This window comes from Athene cunicularia (genome assembly GCF_003259725.1).
Source record: "Athene cunicularia isolate RWA chromosome Z unlocalized genomic scaffold, athCun1 chrZ_part1, whole genome shotgun sequence".
Classification (NCBI taxonomy): Eukaryota; Metazoa; Chordata; class Aves; order Strigiformes; family Strigidae; genus Athene; species Athene cunicularia.
In genome coordinates, this window is record NW_020799142.1 from 7,155,008 (window position 1) to 7,174,473 (window position 19,466).

At 37.1% G+C, this 19,466-nt stretch overlaps 1 protein-coding gene across 1 annotated transcript in view; it reads right to left on the reverse strand.

The window, feature by feature from the left end:
- Window positions 1–19,257, reverse strand: part of SRFBP1 (serum response factor binding protein 1) — a 53,582-nt gene extending 34,325 nt beyond the window's left edge. The window contains exons 1-3 of the mRNA XM_026865498.1: window positions 19,240–19,257; window positions 18,823–18,911; window positions 17,787–17,859 (exon numbers count right to left, since the gene is read on the reverse strand). Of these exons, the coding sequence (XP_026721299.1) occupies window positions 17,787–17,859; window positions 18,823–18,902 (153 nt within the window). The 5' untranslated portion in view covers window positions 18,903–18,911; window positions 19,240–19,257. The remainder of the gene's footprint in view (window positions 1–17,786; window positions 17,860–18,822; window positions 18,912–19,239) is intronic.
- Between the last annotated feature and the right edge of the window lie 209 nt (window positions 19,258–19,466).

Sequence of the window (19,466 nt, forward strand, 5' to 3'; positions counted from 1 at the left end):
AATAAACAGGTCAGCGCTACACTGAGATATCTGCTTTGTTATAAAATCACTATTTAATTTTACCAACAGGCCTAATTAAGCACTTTAGAGTAGCTGGCTGCCTTCCTGTCAGTATTTATAAACTACTACCAAGTCACCACTCAAGCCCCATTTTGAGAAATTAAATGTCCTGAACTTCATCTACCACAGAATGAAAATTTGTCCATATGTAACTCCTCCAAGTCCTTTCTACATTTGCTCTCATTTTTTAACTACAGTTCTAAAAACAGGAATACAGTGGGATGCAGTATCTGTCTTAGTAATATCATATAGAAGAAAACTCATTCTACACAAAGAGCCTGTAGGCTTCCTTACTCCTGGAAATTTAATCTTCCATTTGGCTTTACTTTTTTTCCTCAGTGGAATCCAGACAATCCAGGTCACAATCATCTTTATCCATCACCTTTAAATGACATAAAATCCTTCCAGAGAGGTCTACTGATTTGTGTCCAATTTCCCTAACTGTAACCTGATGTTAGGTAAACTCAGAAAACTGTATTTGCTACTTGTTTGTGATTGTGCCTTCTGCAGTAAAGCTTTTGACACCTAAAGACTCAGACTTCTGTTTTAATGATTTCCTGATTTGTTGACTGTGCCAAGAAATCCCAAACCCACATTTATCTTCTCTGGCTGAATGACAACATAAGAATGCCTGAATGATGCAACCGCCCCATTTATTTTACTTGGTGCTAAGAAATAGATTGGTAATCACTGAAATGTTTTATTCCCGATTAACAAAAATATAAACTGATACATTAATTTAAATGGATATATTAGCACTACTTTGATACGAAAAATTCTGTTGCTAGCAGCACCTAGGATCTCCAGCATTTGCACCCATATATCTGTACTAAAAATACAGCAAATCTGAAAGCGTGGCAAATAAAAACCAGATATTTTTCATCAGAAATTCAATCCAGCATTTCATCATTTCAATTCTAAAAAGACTTGCCATTGTCTCTGTTGAAGCAGACTGCAAACAGATATGTTGTATAATGTTTCTCAGCCATGGATGTGAAAGCATTAAGCTGCAGTTACCAAGAGTTTCAAATTACTGCTTAAGAGAACTGAGATTTTCAACCCACAAGTGAGAAGCCAGTGAGGGCCAACAGCAGTCTCAGAAGTAGACTGATTCACAGAGTCTAGGATGGTGCCATAAGAGTCACAGGCCTAAATTTGACTGATTCCCTGAAAATTAAAAAGGTACAGACTGCCAAGTCACTTGCTCAGAATATTACTGGTCTTCACAAGTCAAGAAATTGTCTAGGTAACTCCATGCTGAAAGTTTTTTTTTTTTATTCTTCTTCCCAGCGATCATTTGGAAAAAACCTATACCCACCAATCCTAGAAGTGTCAGCTCACCCACTGGCCCATGCAGCTGCAGTGGGGATTTCTTCTTACGTTCTTGGGTGAATCACACTTGGGGCTCATGGCAGAGGATGCTGCTAGGAAAACTTCAGCACCTCAGTTCCCCCAGTTTACAGAATCACCCTGTACTACACAGAGAAGGGCCTTGCTATGCTTCACAAACCACACTCAGTTCATTCTTAAAAGCATTTATGTGTAATACTTGAAACAGACATAGTAATATTTATAAAATGCTTAAGTAAAGAAATTAAAGCCAAGATATGCTTAATCTACTCATGCTAAGGTAAAGATCTCTCTGTCTTGCTCAGGTTGACTCACCATTTGTCCTGTCAAGGTGACACTCAGGATTTTCAGTGTTTGTGCATATTTATGCCACAGCCTGCACCTTTCTGATAAGACTCCCTCACCTTCTATATTTGGGAGCTACTATCATGGTTTCTTTGGTGACTCACTGGCAGCTCACTGGCATAAACCCTTGCTTTCCAAGTTACAGATGTACACAAAATATAAGTGGTACAAACATATAAAGCTTATAAAAATATACTGCGTACTAACAGAGATCACAGAAGACAATAATTAACCAATTAACCACTGTATTGTGAATGTGTTTGGGAAGATAGATTCCCAGTCCTTTTTGTCTAGTATAATGTAATTTACTGACAAAAGATTGCATGTTGAGGCATAAGTGCACTCAAAATTAATATAAACAAATCAGAAAATTACTAATAGATTATTTTTTCTAAATGAAAATAACACACCACATTACAATGGGGGTAGGAACGTCTTTCCAATTAACTGCATGTTGTAGGAACTTCTATTAAACTGTTTTCATACTATCAGTCTTACAAATATTTACAATTAATGTTTGAATAAATACTATTTCAGAAGTCTGCACATTTTCAGGAATGACATCTTTAAATACATGACTTCAAAACTTTTGCTAAGCTTACAGCGAATGTAGTAAGTCTGAAAAAAGTTCAAAGTATGCAGACGTACAGATTTAGCTTTCCATAGACATCAAGTTTTACTGTAAATACCTGTGTCATAAAGAACAGAAAACTACAGGAAAGCAAAACCACAATAAAAGCTTCCATAGATTTTTTTTTTGTTCCACCAGTCTAGCCAACAAAGCTTTTCCCAGCAACCTGACTGGATGACTAGATTCTATATCATCATATACTGGTTTTATCCAGTAGAAATGAAGACATATTCTCTCTAATTGCAGACAAATTAAGGGAATTATAATTTAAATACATCCCCCTATATCATTAGGGTTTAAGATTACTATTATGTCCTACAGTAATTATAGTATTGTTCACTTATCAAGTATCCAGATTCTATATTACAAAGAAGGAAAGCAGAAAAAGAAAGGGTTCTACAGTTGCTAATTTTCCTAAAGTATACACTAAAGAAAATGTCATGTAATTTTTAATGACTTTGCATATTTCATCGATTATCTTACATTTCTAAAGCTTTATAGAATTGAATGTTGTTTTAACTTGCCTTTTATTTTAATGATGTCTAAAATTAAAAAATAATCTTCCTCAAAATCATTAATTTTCAACCTTAATGGATTAATAACAACTTGGGCAGGAATACTACAGAACAGATTAAGAAAAAATAGTAAAACTTAATTCTCATTTTAAAATAACAAAACCAAAGAAGGTCCAGTGACCTAAGTCACTGGAGGAAATGATCAGAATAGAACTTCCCCAAAAGTCAAAAGCTGTACAACCATCTCACTTAAGATGAATATATGGCATTTGATTTTGATGGGAGTTAACTATTACTAACCTGTTAAAAAAAAACCCACTCTAAAACTACAGTTAACCATTGGGAATGAAAGAATGTATTTCAATTGGAATTTGTCTAGCAATTGTTCTCTTTGTAAACTACACTGGTGTCAGGTTTTTGCTGGCACCAATATTAAACATTACTGAATGTCTACAGTATTGCTGTCTCAGTTTAGATCCAAGTGAAATTCAACGTCAACCTGTGAGTTTTCATCTACTAAGTTTCACAGTTCAAAATTTTATAGTTTTATGGTTTTATTGTTCTCTGGACAATTAAAGTTATTAAAATACTCATCAAACAAAACTGCACAATATTCCTGTAAACATAGTTTTGTCCAAATGGTTACCTTCGTCTAGCTAAATATCCTTATTCAGCTATGCTAAACAAGTTCTCTTAAAAGCAGAGCATGTAGCTGAGGCAAAGACTACTTATCCATGCAGTTTATTAACAAAATATAATGAAAAGACAACTCTTCAAAAGAAGAGTTAACATGGCTAGTTTGTTTAAGCCGTTGTAAAATACCCAAACTTTATTTGTCAAGTGTAGGCTGCTCGTCTGCCACGTTTATAAACTAATTTAATATTTCAAGAGGTATGCAAGTCAAGTGCCAGCAATTACATCAGTCTACTGAGATGAACACTGTGAACTTGGCATTTTCTTTAGTCAATTAGATTAAATGAATTGTTTAATTTTGGAGGCTCCCATCTGATTCAGTAGCCACATTCAGGGAGCAACAGTCATTGTTTTTACTATCTGATACATAAAATAAAGTTAGAAAGTCTGTAATCTTGTGACAATTTCAGAAGTAGAAGGTATTATGAAAGTAAACTACAATGACAAGCATTCAAAAGAAAAGTTACAAAAAAAGAAAAAAAACAAGCTCACTGGATTATTTAGCACAGCAGGCATGATGACGCCAAAATTATTGTTATTTGAATACTCTTTTTTCTTCAAGCATCTTATAGTTCTGAATGACAGTGTTCACTTGGACTGGTACAATCTGTAATTTCACTCTGTACTGGCAATTTGTTCCATGCTGCTCTTCTAATATTAAAATAACAACCGCATGCAATTTCAGGGTTAACATATTTCCAAGCAGTCCTGTGTTGGCTGGATCTATCTTTGGTTTTGAATTACTATCCCCGGTATTCACAACCGTTGCCAGTATCACTGGTTGCCAGATGAACCGCTTTTGTAAAAATTAAAGAAAAACAGCACTACCTGCCAGAAGGGGACGCTATGCACAACTAGCAGAAAGCCACCTCTTTCTCAGTTTAGCCCTCTTTTCTCCCAGCAGGAATTTGAGCCAGCAAGACTGCCACCAAAGCGGCCAGGAAGAGGGTGTATTATATTCTCACAACACTCCCAATAGACAGTGACTGACCTGCTAGATTCTGGTTTGGAACATACGGAAACAGAAATTAGTAACAAAGACAGAAGAACCCAGAGAGATGCAGAAAGAGGCAGAAGATGAATGCACAGAGCCGTATACACATCTCTTTTGTCTGCTTCCAGAGGGCATAAAAGAAAAAAAGAGTTCATAGATTAGACACAACGGAGAAAGAAAAATTTTCTTTTTCCATTCCCCTTCCCAGTATGCAATATCTCCGGGAAAAGTACTCCTCCCCCAGTCTTCTCTTAAAGTGTCATGGGAAAGAAAATATATTGGTTTTTCCTTTCTTAGAGATCTTGAAAGTTGACAAATCTGCTATCTCATTTGACCAAGCTGAGGGATAAAGTGGAAGTAAGAAATCTGGCAACAAAACAGGAAAAATACAATTTTTTTCAGTACCTGTAGATTTCCAGGTTGCCTGCTAAAAGCTCCTGAGTAAATACTGGTATACAAAGTGAAAAAGAACTACCCAGGACAAATATATGACTTATGTAAACCTCCAACATCAGTAGTACACCTTGTACCCTGGGGAATCCTATCTTAATTTTGTTACACCTTCTGTAGATGATATGCTGTATCTCCGATCTTCCTTGATGCTCCTCTTCATACTTTTACTAGTTTGGGTTTTGTTGTTGGTTTTTTTTTTTTTTTTTTTTTAATACACTGGAAAACTTATGCAGTATACAGTAAAACGTTTGATTTAAATAGGAACAGACTGTCTGAAGACACCATATAGCAATACAGCATTTTCTCACAGTATCTATGGACCACCTCCTCACTGATAATAGCCAATTTCAATTCCATGAAAATGAACCATTGGAAATGTAATTCTCTCTCACCATCACATGCATTACTTCGCATTTATCACTATTATATTTCTTTAGTAATTTTATTGCCCAGTTAATAAATTTTGTAATATTATTTGACAGTGTCTTAGTATCTTCACTATCCTGAAATTTTGGATCATCAAGCTCTGTCATTCATTCTTTTCCTGAATCATTTCCAGCACTGATCTCCACAGAACTTCACTGTTAACTTTCCATCTATTTCTCTCTTCCACTTACTATGTTTAACTCTGTGACTAAAAAAAAAAAATAATCCCTCATATTCAGAAACAACTTTTTAAAAAAAAACCCAACCCAACAAACAAAACCACAAAGAAACACCAGAGGCTTTGGTGAAAGCTGGACAACAGCTTTTTGGAAATTTTAAAAAATATACAGACTCTAACAGCAACATTCACTGTATATATTTATTCCTTCAAAGAACTCCCACTGTTTTGCAAGTCATGACTTTAATCTCCTAAAGGTACAATTATTCTGCCTTATCCTATTTACCCATGTGTTCACTAAATCCATTCTTTAATAAAAGTGCCAATGAGTCTGTCCAGCACTGAAGTCATATTTACATTAGTATTACATTCCCAGAACAAACTTTATATATTTTTTGAAAGCAGGAGGCAACCATGGGGGAAACAAGATTTTACACACAAAAGCATCAATTGGAATAAAGTGTCACAGCAGCTGCAGTCACCATTCTGAATTAATTAGTTTCCAAGTGACAATAACGATAATTACAGTAGGTCTCAAATTTCTCCCCCCAACCCCTCCAATTAGAATAAATAAGAATAAAACCTTTACAACAATTTTCAAGAGTGATTTCTTTTATACCTGTGAAGAAAAAAAGACCTAATTTCTGTGGAAAATTAGCTCAGAAGAAAGAGTCCTAAGAACAGTTGATTAAGGATACTGAGCCAGTTTAATATTGATCCACCATACTAAGTAGATTCACTATTTACTGGAGATATTTTAGCTTCTCCAGAATACAATTAAGTGCAAAGACCGGTTAGCATGCAGCAAGAAATTAACTAGAACTGCCTCAGAGCAGGCATTCTTACTTGTCAGCTATTACTACACCTCAGCATGGGATAGCTAAAATGTAAAGAAAAGGTATGCAGTGCTTACAGAAACTTTATTATCTATCTCAGGTTCAGATGAATTACAGAGAAGGTTAAAAAAGAGGCCCAAGTTGGTGCACTGAAGGGAAATAAATACATGTTGGGATGATGAAAGAAGTCAACAAGAAAAAAAAAAAAGTATTGCAAATATGAATAAATATTTTCAAAATGAGCACAAAAACATGCTGACACTTCTGTCATTATTTTGAATAATAACAGGTGTTTTGGTTTTCTGTCACGGCTCAATTTTCAAATAAATTAGGGCATATGGGTTACATTAATTTGTTTTTTGTACTACTGCAAAGGTTGCCTCTTTATTAAAATAAACAATAAAAATACTTATGCAGAATTCAGAAAGGACAGTCTCATCTGCAAGCCATATTTTTAAAAAAGTGAAAATAGCTTATTTTGCATCCTTACCAAAAAAAAAAAAAAAAAAAAAAAATAGTAAAATTCTTACGCAAGGCTCAAGAGGAAAAAGCTTCATCTGCAAGCCATATTTTTAAGATAGTCTTTACTGAGAACCTACTTTAATATTTTCCTTAAGTTGTTTCAAATCCAACAAAAAGCTGCCTTTGTGATCTGTTTTCACTTTGTAACTAAGAATCTAGTGCATAAAACCCCCCCACATTATAACCGCTTCTATTTAAGTATCTTGTCAATGATGAAGTCTTGAAAATGAAGCTGGTGATATTTTTACTGACTTCTACTTTTTAAGAAATGCAACACGTCTTTCTTCTGCAAACCAAAGCAGTATTTAGTGTAAAAAAAAAAAAACAACTCAGCAAGTATCCAACCTGCGCTTTCACTACTAAAAGCATCATGTCAGAAAAGGGTGGTAGGTATGCTCTGCTGGGTCGAGCACTGGCTGGCTGGCTGGTCCCAGAGAGTGGTGGTCAATGGAGCTAAATCCAGCTGGGAGCTCGTCACAAGTGGTGTTCCTCAGGGCTCGGTGTTGGGACCATTTCTGTTCTACATCTTTATTGATGATCCTGATAAGGACTTAGAGTGTATCATCCGTAAATTTGCAGATGACACCAAGGTAAGCAGGAGTGTTGATCTGCATGAGGACAGGGAGTCTCTACAGAGAGACTTGGATAGATTGGATCTGTGGGCCAACGTTAACGGGATGAGCTTCAACAAGGCCAAGTGCCAGGTCCTGCACTTGGGCCACAACCACCCCCTGCATGGCTACAGGCTTGGGCAGGTGTGGCTGGAGAGTTGTCTGGAAGGGAAGGATCTGGGGGTTCTAATTGACAACCAACTGAACATGATCCAGCAGTGTGCCCAGGTGGCCAAGAAAGCCAACGGCATCCTGGCTTGTATTAGAAATAGTGTGACCAGCAGAAGTAGGGAGGTGACAGTCCCCCTGTAACCTGCACTGGTGAGGCCACACCTGGAGTATTGTGTCCAGTTTTGGGCACCTCAATATGAGAGATCTTGAGGTGCTGGAGCGAGTGCAGAGGAGGGCAACGAAGCTGGTGAAGGGCCTGGACAATAAATCCTATGAGGAGCGATTGAAGAAGCTGGGACTGTTTAGTTTGAGGAGGAAAAGGCTGAGGGGAGACCTCATCACTCTCTACAGCTACCTGAAAGGACATTGTGGAGAGGTTGGTGCTAGACTCTTCACACGAGAGGGATTGGCTTTAAACTGCAACAGGGGAGGTTTAGACTGGACATGAGGAAAAAAATTAAGGATCATTTAGATGAGATGTGGGGGGATACGGTGAGGGGAAAACTTTGTAGAGTAGGGCTGATGGTTGGACTCAATGATTCCCAGGGTCTTTTCCAACCTGTATGATTCTGTGAATATTCAAGGAAAGTGGGTATACCGACGAGACATAGTCGCGTAGTCTCCTAATAAGGCTTTCCTCTCTCATTCTTATTAATCAAGAATATCGAGTCAAGTCTTAGACCTCCTAAACACTGAGAAAGACATCCCAGCAGACGCAATTCAGCTCATCACTTTTGTATGATTTCCATCTGAACTAGGAAGCCCAAAACATCTCTGCTTTGACAGAAAAAGTTGTCATCATTCACTTCTAAGGATAAGTATATGTACATATTGGTAGACAGGCGTAAGAAAAATTTCCAAGAAGTAAATTCTATTCAGAAGCCACATCCTTACTGTCTTGACTGGAGAGCAAATACACATACCAACATTTGCTCCAGAAATAATTTGTATTTGTTCAGACTCTTACTTCTCTATGGAAGTGTAACACTGTGTCTTTACTCATTATTTCAATGTTAATACGAAGCTTTTAATTTCAGAAACAGGAGGAAAGAAGTTTTTTCAAGTAAGTGTTCAGTATCAGATATTCATAACATTTCTGAAACAAAATGCTCATGAATTGCTGAGGAATTATCTCCTACAAGGATATCACAGAAGAGGAATTCCATGGAAATTCATGATTAGAAAAAAGAAAAGGTATCAGTGAGCATATCCAATCACCTATCATGATAGTCTTGATAGATTAGCTGGAGAGAGATCATACCGTAAGAGTGAAAGAGACAAAAACCCTAAATTTAAAGTTAAAGCAACCAACCTTTTTTGCCCTTCAAATCCAAGGCTAGGATGCTTTAATAGATATATGCAAAGGATGACAAAGCACTGTTTGCAACAAATTAAATACAGAAGTATATGATGCTTTCTTCCCCACCTCCAGTCATGAGACATTGATTGCCAAAAAAATTATCTTTGCTGGTTTTGCACGGAAAATGTACTAAGAGCCAGTTGTTTACATCTTCTCTGAAACAGGTCTATTTACTGATAGTACCAGTTCAATAATACAAACTAGCACAGAACAGAATATCCGTAAGTTCATCAATTTAAGCATTATTAAAATTCCACTGTCCAGACAAGACTGCTCCACACAGTGTAGTCTCAAACAACTGACCTAGCTGCTTGTATTCAGTACTGTTTATGATGCTCTTCCACACACTCTTTGGAAGGTAAATCTACAGTATAGCAGTTATTCATACATATTGAAACCTAGGCATGCAACTCTATTGACTTATTCCCAAAGCTATTTCTTAATGAGGAAAAACAACTGAAAATGTGAGGGTTTTCACTCTTAACTAAACCTAAAATATTTTATTGTACATCTACAATTTTAGTGTTCCTAACTTTAAAATCCCTCTTACGTTTCTGTAAACGTAGAATTATGTACACTGGAAGAGACCTCTGTATTTAATGTAACCTTCCGCGCCAAGCAGCTCTAGACGGAGAATGCTCTCCAGAGCCCTTCAGTTTAAAAATCTTCAAGGACTGAACTATGTAACTTATACCAATGATCCTTCCACTGGACATCTCTGAAGAAAGAATGGCTCCATCTTCCTAGGCATTCTCAGGGCTATGTCCAGACAGGTTTTGAGTATTTCCAAGGATGTAGACTTCACAAACTTATTGGAAAACCTGTTACAGTTATTAATCACCCTTACAGTGAAAATGTTTCCTCTTAGATTTAAACAGTTTATTTTATTTCAGTTTGTGCCCACTGCCTCCTGTCTTATCAGTGGGCACCATTACTTCCATCAGGTATTTATACACATTGATAAGACCTCCTCAAGCCTTCTCAAGGCTGAGCAGCCCTAGATCTCTCACCTGCTCCTTGATGCTCTAGTACCACAGGCACCCTCATGACCCTTCACATGACTTGATCCAGGATGCCCTTAGATTTCTTGCACTGGGGAGCTCAGAACTAGACTGAGCTCTTCAGATGTGTCTCACCATATCTGCATAGAAAGCATCACCACCCTCAACCTACTGGCAACGCCTTTCCTAATGTAACCCAGGAGACTGGCAATGCAACGCCTTTTCCATGTGGGTGCATTGCTTGCTCATGGTCAGCTGGGGTCCACGAGGACACCAAGGTCCTTTCCTAAAAAGGTGCTTCCCAGCCTAGCATAGATGGTTACAGGGTCTCTGTTTTCACCTTGTATGGTTCCCTTTTTCATTTGAGCTGGTTATGATCTTTTCCCTTATCCTGCAGGCCTCCTGCTGCTCTGCTAGATTTCCTTTGTGGTGGAACGGTTCATTCTTGAGGTCAGCAGTGGTGATACCTGAAAAATAAACCTCTCCTGGACTCCCCTCCAGGACTGTATCCCCATGCGATTCTTCCAAGCAGCTGCCTGAGCAGACCACGTTCTGCTCTCCTCAAGTCCAGGGTCGTGATCCGGCTTCTTCCTTTTGTTCCTTTCTCTCAGTATCCGGAATTCTACCACCTTGGCGTCACTGCTAGCAACTCTGCCCCTGACCTACCTCTTGTTGACCAGTTCCTCCTTGTTTGTATATATCAGGTCCAGAAGAGCACCATCGGTCACTGGATCCTCAATCCCTTGCATTAAACAGTTATCATCAGTGCTCTCCAAAAATCTCATGGATTGCTTGACAGCTGTGGTTTAATATTGCTGCAGCAGATAGTGGGGCAATTCAAGAGGCTGTGGACACAAGACTTCTTTTAGTTGTCTGAAGAAGGCATCACCTATGTCCTGGGGAGGGTGTGCGTGGTCATGGGGGAAAGCTGGTGTTGGGGAAAGTGGGGCTGGGGGCAGGCAAGGGGGCTCAGGCCACTGCTGGCAGGAACAGTGTGTGCAGCCACACCACCCTTAATGCGCATCAGGCAGGGCACCGATGGCAGATTATCTGCTGTGGATGCTGGTGGGAAGTCATCTGGAAGGGGGTCTTCACCTCTGTATCAGAAATGGTGTGGCCAGCAGGACTAGAGCAGTGATTGTTCCTTTCCACTTGGCTCTGGTGAGGCCACACTTCAAATACTGCATCCAGTTTTGGGACCCTCACTACAGGAAAGACATTCAGGTGCTGGAGCATGTCCAAAGACAACCAATCAAGCTGGTGGTCTAGAGAACAAGTCTTATGAGGAGCGGCTGATGGAACTGGGGTTGTTTAGCCTGGAGAAAAGGAAACTCAGGGGAGACCTTATCGCTCTCTACAACTACTTAAAAGGAGGTTGTGGCGAGCTGGGTGTTGGTCTCTTCTCCCAAGTAGCAACTGATGAGAGGAAATGGCCTCAAGTTACGCCAGGGGAGGTTTGGACTGGATAGAGGAGAAATTTCTTCACCAAAAGGGTGAGTCACCATCCTTGGAGGTACTGGAAACACATGTATACATGGTGCTTAGGGACATGGATTAGTGGTGGACTTGGCAGTGTTGGACTCTGTGTTCTTAAGAGTCTTTTCCAACCTAAAGGATTTTATGCTTCTATTATCTGTTCCTGATCCGGTGGTGTGCAGCGAATACTCACAATATCACCCATGTCCAAACATCAGTAACGTGTTTCAATTATTGTGACCTTTTAAAAATGGTGAAAGCAGCCTCATTATGATGTCAGCTCCTTCAGCACCCCAAGTATAAGGTACCTGGTCTCATAGACTTGTGTACTTACAGAAGCCATTCCTGTAGGCCTTCATATTCATATGAGTTGGAAATCTATTCGAGTTCTCTATTTTATAACACTACCTGTGTGCTTTCAGGCAGTGTCGCTACATTCGTCCCAGGTATTCTGTTATGGCTTTCACCTCTGGTAGACATTTTTTTTTGTGTTTTGGCTCAGGAACACTGTTTATCCATGCTCTCTTCTTCTACATTACATTAGGTGGTCTTTACATTGTGTTTTCTAGTTGGAAAAGCTTTCTACTTCAGCCTTGACAGAATTTGAGGTATCTTCTCAATGAATATTCAGAGTTTTATAACAAAAATAATCTATGTCACTAGGGCATACGTTACCTAGAAGAGCCACATAATACCATCTGCAAAGTAGAACATGCTGTTGAGAACACAAGCAGTAGAATTCAGCTTCCTAAAAGTGCCTGAATTTTTGTACATGCATTCATGAGTAACACACATGGATCTATCCACCACTCAAAGCAGAGAAATGCATCACGCATAGACAACAAAATCAGACACTTGCCAAACCAAGGATCTGCACTGCTCCACTGGGGGACTGCTGAATGACTTTGAGTTCTACTCCTTCTTCCTTTCCTGAAATGGTCTAAGTGGCATCTGGCCCATATTGTTGTGAAATTTGGACTACTCCTGTCTCAGTCTTTTGCTGAGAAGCATCAAGGACCCTTCCTAAACTGATTACAATAGAGTTTAAGAGCTTCCCATTACTCTTTCAAAACTTTCAAAGGTTAAAGATTCTATAACTTTAATATGAAAGTCTGCTATGCATTCTGAAAGAAAATATGCAGGACTGTTGGAAACGTGCTGACAAAAAAGCCCCAGAACTGAAAAGTGTATTAGGCCTCATTCTTACTTAAGTCAATTCTACAGTGAGATGTTAACTGAAGCCAAGGCTATAGAAGTTTAAAGCATTAACCAAAACCCAAACCACTACTGTTAGAAGAAAATGGTAAGGTTTTTTGAAAAAGCCTGGTATTTCAAGATACAAAAATTCCATGCAAAAAGTTCATACTAAAAGAAAGATCTATCAAGCTCCTTAAGGCTTAGCTACTCCAAAATCATGTTACCCAGTCCTGAGCAAAAGCCATTTGACACCCATTATCACTATTATGTTCACAAAATTGGATTATTTTTGTTCCAAGGGCAAAGACTGAAAACAACCTTCAGGCTGAAGCTCTGCCTCTTTTGGATTTCAAAAGCTTGACAGTAGTACTTGAATTCATACTTAACTCTACTTCTGTTCATAACTTGCTAAAATATAAAGTTGAGAGAAAACAATTTAGAATAAAGCATTATTTTTTTCCCTGTGTCTCTTGTACTAAACTCATTATTCTGTGATAAATACTGTATTTTAAGTGTATTAAAAACTCCCCAACATTGTATTAACTTATCTGTTTGTCCAGTGATAATTTTCAGGATAGAGAATGTATCATGTATCTTTCCAAGATATTTAACAATGGCTGTAACCAACTGCTGCTCATTCCCAACAACTGGAAGATATTTTCCCTTCAAGCACTGCAAACAGCCCTTCTTCTGTATCTCATTAATGGGCATCCTCCAAACATGACATTGCTATAGGAACACCTGCCATAATACCAAGGTTTTCACTGTAAGATAAAGGCAAAAACTACTCCTAAATACACAGTAAAGTCAACACCTAAAGTTGTACTAAGACCTAATTTCAACAAAGAAATTTAAACATTTCAAGATAAGCTACATGTTGCTAAGAATTTGTTATTTTTGTGTAAAGAAACTTTAAAAAGTATCACTGCTTCCTAAATAAGGTAAGAAGTACTTTACAATGGATAATGAATCCATTTTGACAGTATCATCAAGCCTGGCAAAGAAATAAAAAAATTCCTGTAAGTATACACAATTTTTTTAAGTTAAAGTAGTATCATAGGGGGACTAGAAAGGATTATACTGTCTTTTTTTCCTGTTAAATAAATATTTTATATGGTTTTGGCAAGACATCTGGAGAACTCAAAAACCAGTGTACTATTTCAATAGCTTTGAGAAATCCTGCAAAACAATTAACCCGATTCCTGCATCCATGTAGCTGGAATTTTTAACTGCTCTCATTTCCCACAATGTTTACTTCTGATTGTTGTGCTCTAGACATTATTAATTGTATTTGCTAATTAAGTTATTTTTAATCTCCCACAATGAAAACATATAGAATCAAAAATTAAATTTAATTCCAACAATAGCACAACAATATATGCTATTTTCAAATTTAAATTAACAGAAAGTTTCCTATTACAGCCCAGCACCAACACTTCCTAGGTTTTCAATACGTGCAGAACTGTGCATGTGTATGTGCAGGACATACAAACAAAATTAGACACAGACACTATATTTAACCTGAAAAGTGATCATCTAATTATGTCCCACTCCTAGTAAACAGTATATTTACAGTGAAAATATGTCATCAGTGTCTCTTTAGAGTCTACCTGAAAACAGGAATAAAGCATCCCCAAGAGTCAGTGTTAAAACAGGAGTTATCATCCTTCCTGTAACATCAGATTGCAATTAGCAAAGATTCACACTAGAAAAAGTTAAGATCTTGTAACTGAAAGTTCACATTTGTATCATTCAGAAGGACAGCAGCTCTTAAAAATCCTGCTAAGCTGCAGGCAGCCAGCTTCCCACAACAGATGATCATTATGCAACTGTGAAAGGTAGCAGTTCCGAAGTGGCAGAGCCATACCAATACTCCCTTGCTGACTAAGAAACAGATTCCCAAAGTAAATGAACTAGTACAAAAGGTTTGAGGGTTTACAGGCAGCTGAATGCAGAAGTGTAATTCTGATAAGGCAAGGAATTCCCCCTTACTGGATTTCAACCCCTCAGATTTTTTTCCTGTGTAAGGGAAACTTAAGCCATCACATTAAGGACTTCATTCAGACATCTAACTGGTTCAAGGTCCCAGAATTTCAGTCTCTCTCTCAAGCCTGAAACAAATTGCCTGTGAAATGGAATCCTGTGCCTTCTGAGGTCAAGATACATAAAGACCCTCAAAAGATACTGTTCATGCTGGCAGCTCCCAGAAGGCTTTTTTTAAATTCTGGATATGTAGCAGGGGAAAGGTGGTCTGGGTCTGCTTCTGACTGATGGAAGAGTATTTAGAAAGATGTGTGCTGTCTTTTGCAACTGGGAAAAAAATCAGGAAAAAAATTGTACTGTTTTCCTTTTCTTTCAAAGATATTATTTTCTTCGACCTACAGCAACTCTCTGTGTTTTTGTCCAACCAATAAAGAAGTTCTAGAAGTTTTAAGTAGCCATCTGAAGAAATCTTCTAATCTGAAAATATACATGTTGTTGGACTCTGGTGTAACATCCACCTTCTGGCTTCAAATCACTTTGTGAAGCATAATTATTTTTTTGTTGGTTTTTGTCTTTTCAGCCGAAATTCTCTTTGCAGCTTGCTATACTCCTCAAGACTAAACATTCAGTAAGAGAGAAAACAATTTTTTCTTACATAAAAAAGGTAAGTAGAAGTTTATAGAGTATTTCTGCATGTTACCTGGAAAATGACCGATTTCTATATTCTGCACACAGAGAGTCTATCAGTTTTGAAAGGATTTGCACCTTTCACAACTGTTTGGGATCCACACATTGAAATCGCTATAATAGTCTAGATAATACAAGCCTGCTCCAAGTTGCAACTTTGTAGACCGCTTACCAAATTTACCCCATTAGCCATTTCTATTCTGTTTATTCTTTCCTAAAAATTCTAAATTATCCATTCAGGATATGAAAAGAGTTCTTTATGAATTGTATGATCAATTGCTTAAGACAAAAGGTGGCTAGGAGTAACGTTATACCAATATAAAACCTCCAACTATCTTGAATAATATCAGTGACTTTTGTGTAAGTTGTCTTGTTATTCTTCCATGCTAAATGAGGAATATTTCTACGCCAACTCTAAAAAGCTCCGTTGTCCAGAAATCAACAGTGGAGAAGAAATATGTAAACAGCTAGTGCCTTTTAGGCTGTGACTCATAAGAAATAGGAATTTTTCTTTCATTTAAGAAACAAATGTATTTCAGAGCTAGCAAGTGTCTATTAGTTAATTTTTAAAAGACTAAAAAACCCTAAGAAAACGAACCTTTTTGTTATAAATATAGTATTAATATAAGGATGCATTTTTTTAAACAATACAGACCACTTACAACACAATTTCAGATAACTGAGCACATTTACTAGCTATTTGCCTGATAAGTGGGAGAACTTTTCCTCTTTCTCAGCTGCTCACTTTGAAGACTCCTCCTTTCTATAAACTATTTCAAAGCAAAATTTGTTTGCCTTCACCTCTCCAGATTACAAATCTATCCTCCCTTGACAATCACTCTTAAAGTTAACGCTTACAAGACCTGCACTCCTTAATGCCAACAGAAGAAACAACTTGAATGTACTTATGTAACATAGCCCCGAATGCAGGCATCCTTTAGGATGTCTGCCTGAGCCAGTCCTGAAAGGAAAAGCACAGTGTAGACAAAGCAAACATTTCTGGAATATGTGTGCTGAATTCATCTTGCCGTGAAACCCTCTTGGGAGTGGAGCGTGCTCAGAAGCCCCTTAAAATATGGGCTTGTAAGCTCAGTGCTGCACCACACCTGATCACTTGATACATACTATTACAAATCAAGACACTTTTCCAGGATTCTCTCATGCTACAACAGATACATAAATGTGCATCATCAACAACAAAAGAGCACTCACAAAACCAAGTTTAAGACTAATGGCAAGTCAGAAAAGCAGAATGCTGCAATATGACTGTCATGTTGCTTGAGCAGTGCTTTATCCTTTAATATGGTGTTGCCCATTTTCTTTTTCCCTTTAATGATTTGTGAGGACTCTTGTTTTGTAAGTGGTGGGCTTAAAAGCCCTGATTCCACCTGAGGAATCTGGCACAAAGCACATCTAAATGGGTCAACGAAGCCTTTCCAGTTACCAGATTTTCTGAAGACTAAGATCTGTGCAAGGATCAGGAATTTTTTTTTAAAAAAGCCCCAACAATAAATAAATTAAAAAAAAACAACAAAAAAACCAAAAAGATTGGAATGTGAACATACACCCCCCTCCAAGGGTGCTTTAATCACTACAGGAAAAACAACCAAACCAACCATATTATGTGAGAACAGTTTTCCTCACCTATATAGGACTCTTGTGCTCAAGCCTTATGACTGGAATTTGTACCTCATGTCAACACACACAATTTTAAGCAGTATCAGTCAAAACTGGGTTATGATTAGTACAAAACACCAAGTTATAAAATTTCAGAAGCATTTGCTCATGTGTCATAATATATAAATACAGAAACTATCAATTGACAGCAAGGCTGAAGAGAAAATAAAGGGTCTGAATCAAGTGTTGTCAGTCCCTTGCAGCTAAAATTTCAAACCACCACAGAACTTTGAAGTTGAAAATAAAATATAAGTAGCATCACACTTGAAGCTAAGAGAACTGACAATGAGGATACTGTATTGTCAGGCACACAAAATGCCTTCCATATTCCTGAGCAGCATGAGAACCGTAACTTTTTGCACTTTAACTTTTATAGTAAAAACTTCAAGCACCACACATTACTAAACAAATTCATGTTTAGTCTGGCAAGCTTCAAGAGTCAAACTGTCTAACACCTTGACAGATGCAGAAAACATGGAAATATGCAAATATTCATAATTTTCCAGCTGACTCTGGAAATATTTGTTAAGGTTTAGTAATGCAGTCCCAGAAAACTGACAAAGCTTTTTGTTACTAAAATGAACTGCCTCTAATATTTAAATATCCAAACACGGTATTACCTTCATGGCATGGATTTCTTCTATTAATCTCTCAACTCGTTTCTGGTTCTTTAATTTCAAGTCTTCTGAACCCCTGCAAATAAAGTCACTCTTTATTAAAAAAATCTGGGTTTTGTTCACTTTATTTCTCTGTGGACTAATACTAAATAGCAAAATAAAAATATCACAAGACTGATATTCCCTTGTTGTTAAATGAGTATTTTAGCAAAGAGTTGAATATAATCTAATGCTTCTACTGTTCCAGACAGAGGAGGAAAACATTGAGGATTTACCAGAACTGTAAGAAAGACAAATGTTACTTTATTAGAAAACAGTAACTACAGTTCCTATCAACAATACATAGGAGAAACTGCTATCTCGAATATAATTGCATTAATATCTGTATATTTAAATATAAAAGATAATAGGGCTTGCTTTTCATTTTGTATAATTTGCTAAAATTGTGGGAGAAGAGTAGCCTCAGTTTACCCTTTGAACATAGTAACAGATTTCTGTTACAGCATCTCCAATAATACGTCATAAATTACTCTAGGCCACTTATTTTTAAAAACATAATCTACAAAATGTTGTTTTAAGTATTTACTAAAATATTAATTAATACTCATTATTAAAAAACAAGTATGACCTGTACATCTATGCAAACTGCACAGTATTTTTTGTTATAGAACACTGCAGGCAACTGCAGTGAGAAAGTGTTGCACAACTTATGTTCAACAGCAGAATAATCTAAAAGATCAAGTCTGACACTGTTTAAAAAGTGCTGTAAAAGGTTCTGTAAGCAATTTGGATTAATTTCCAATACTCTAAACTCTTTTAAAAAATGTTATCTGAATTAATCTTTATGAAACTGCTTTTTGGTTAGCATTTTTAGTCTATCTAAAGTGATGTAAAAATAAGACAATAGCATTTATAGTGCCTTAAGTATTCAATATAGTACATGTCTCAGTTTCTCCCACTTCTCCATTTTTCAGAAAACAATTAACATACTGTTTCATTTATAAACACAAAACCAAGAACACTGATATTTAAAACTGGCCTTTTCAACTTCAATTTCCCAATGTGTCTGGTTAGTCTGCGAATAGTCAGGACTCTGGCCTTCTTCACATCTTTTCTCATCTTCACAACCTGTCAGAAGGATGAAAGACATTATTAAGCTTGTTTTCCTTGATTATTTTCCACATACAATACATTCATTACATTGACTTAAATGTTAGAAATTAGTTTAACAAAAAGAACTAGTTTTGAAAAGTGTGCATTCCCCTACTAACCAAATCCCAGTTCAAATGAATTCAGATTTCATTTAAAATCAAACTGCTTCCATAAACATCAGAGGAAGAACAACCAACAGTCTAAAAATGTGTCTGAGGTCTTAACTGAAGACAAGACATTCCTAACTAGCCATACTTTAATATTATTCTTAGAGCTAGACTGAGTTACAGATTTGAAGACTCACCTTTTGCCTCCACTTTATTTTTGTGAAAGAGCACCAGTACTTTTCCATTAATAAATTATACATAAAAGCATTTTAATTGTGAAACATTTGGAAGCTTAAGGAAAGACTCTCAAATATTATTTATTATAGAACAGAATTTGAGATTTGAAAATCTTTTTACATATTTATTTTTTGTTGACAATAAAACCAAAGTGATTTCCAACTCACTGCAGTCTCTCAACTTTCTA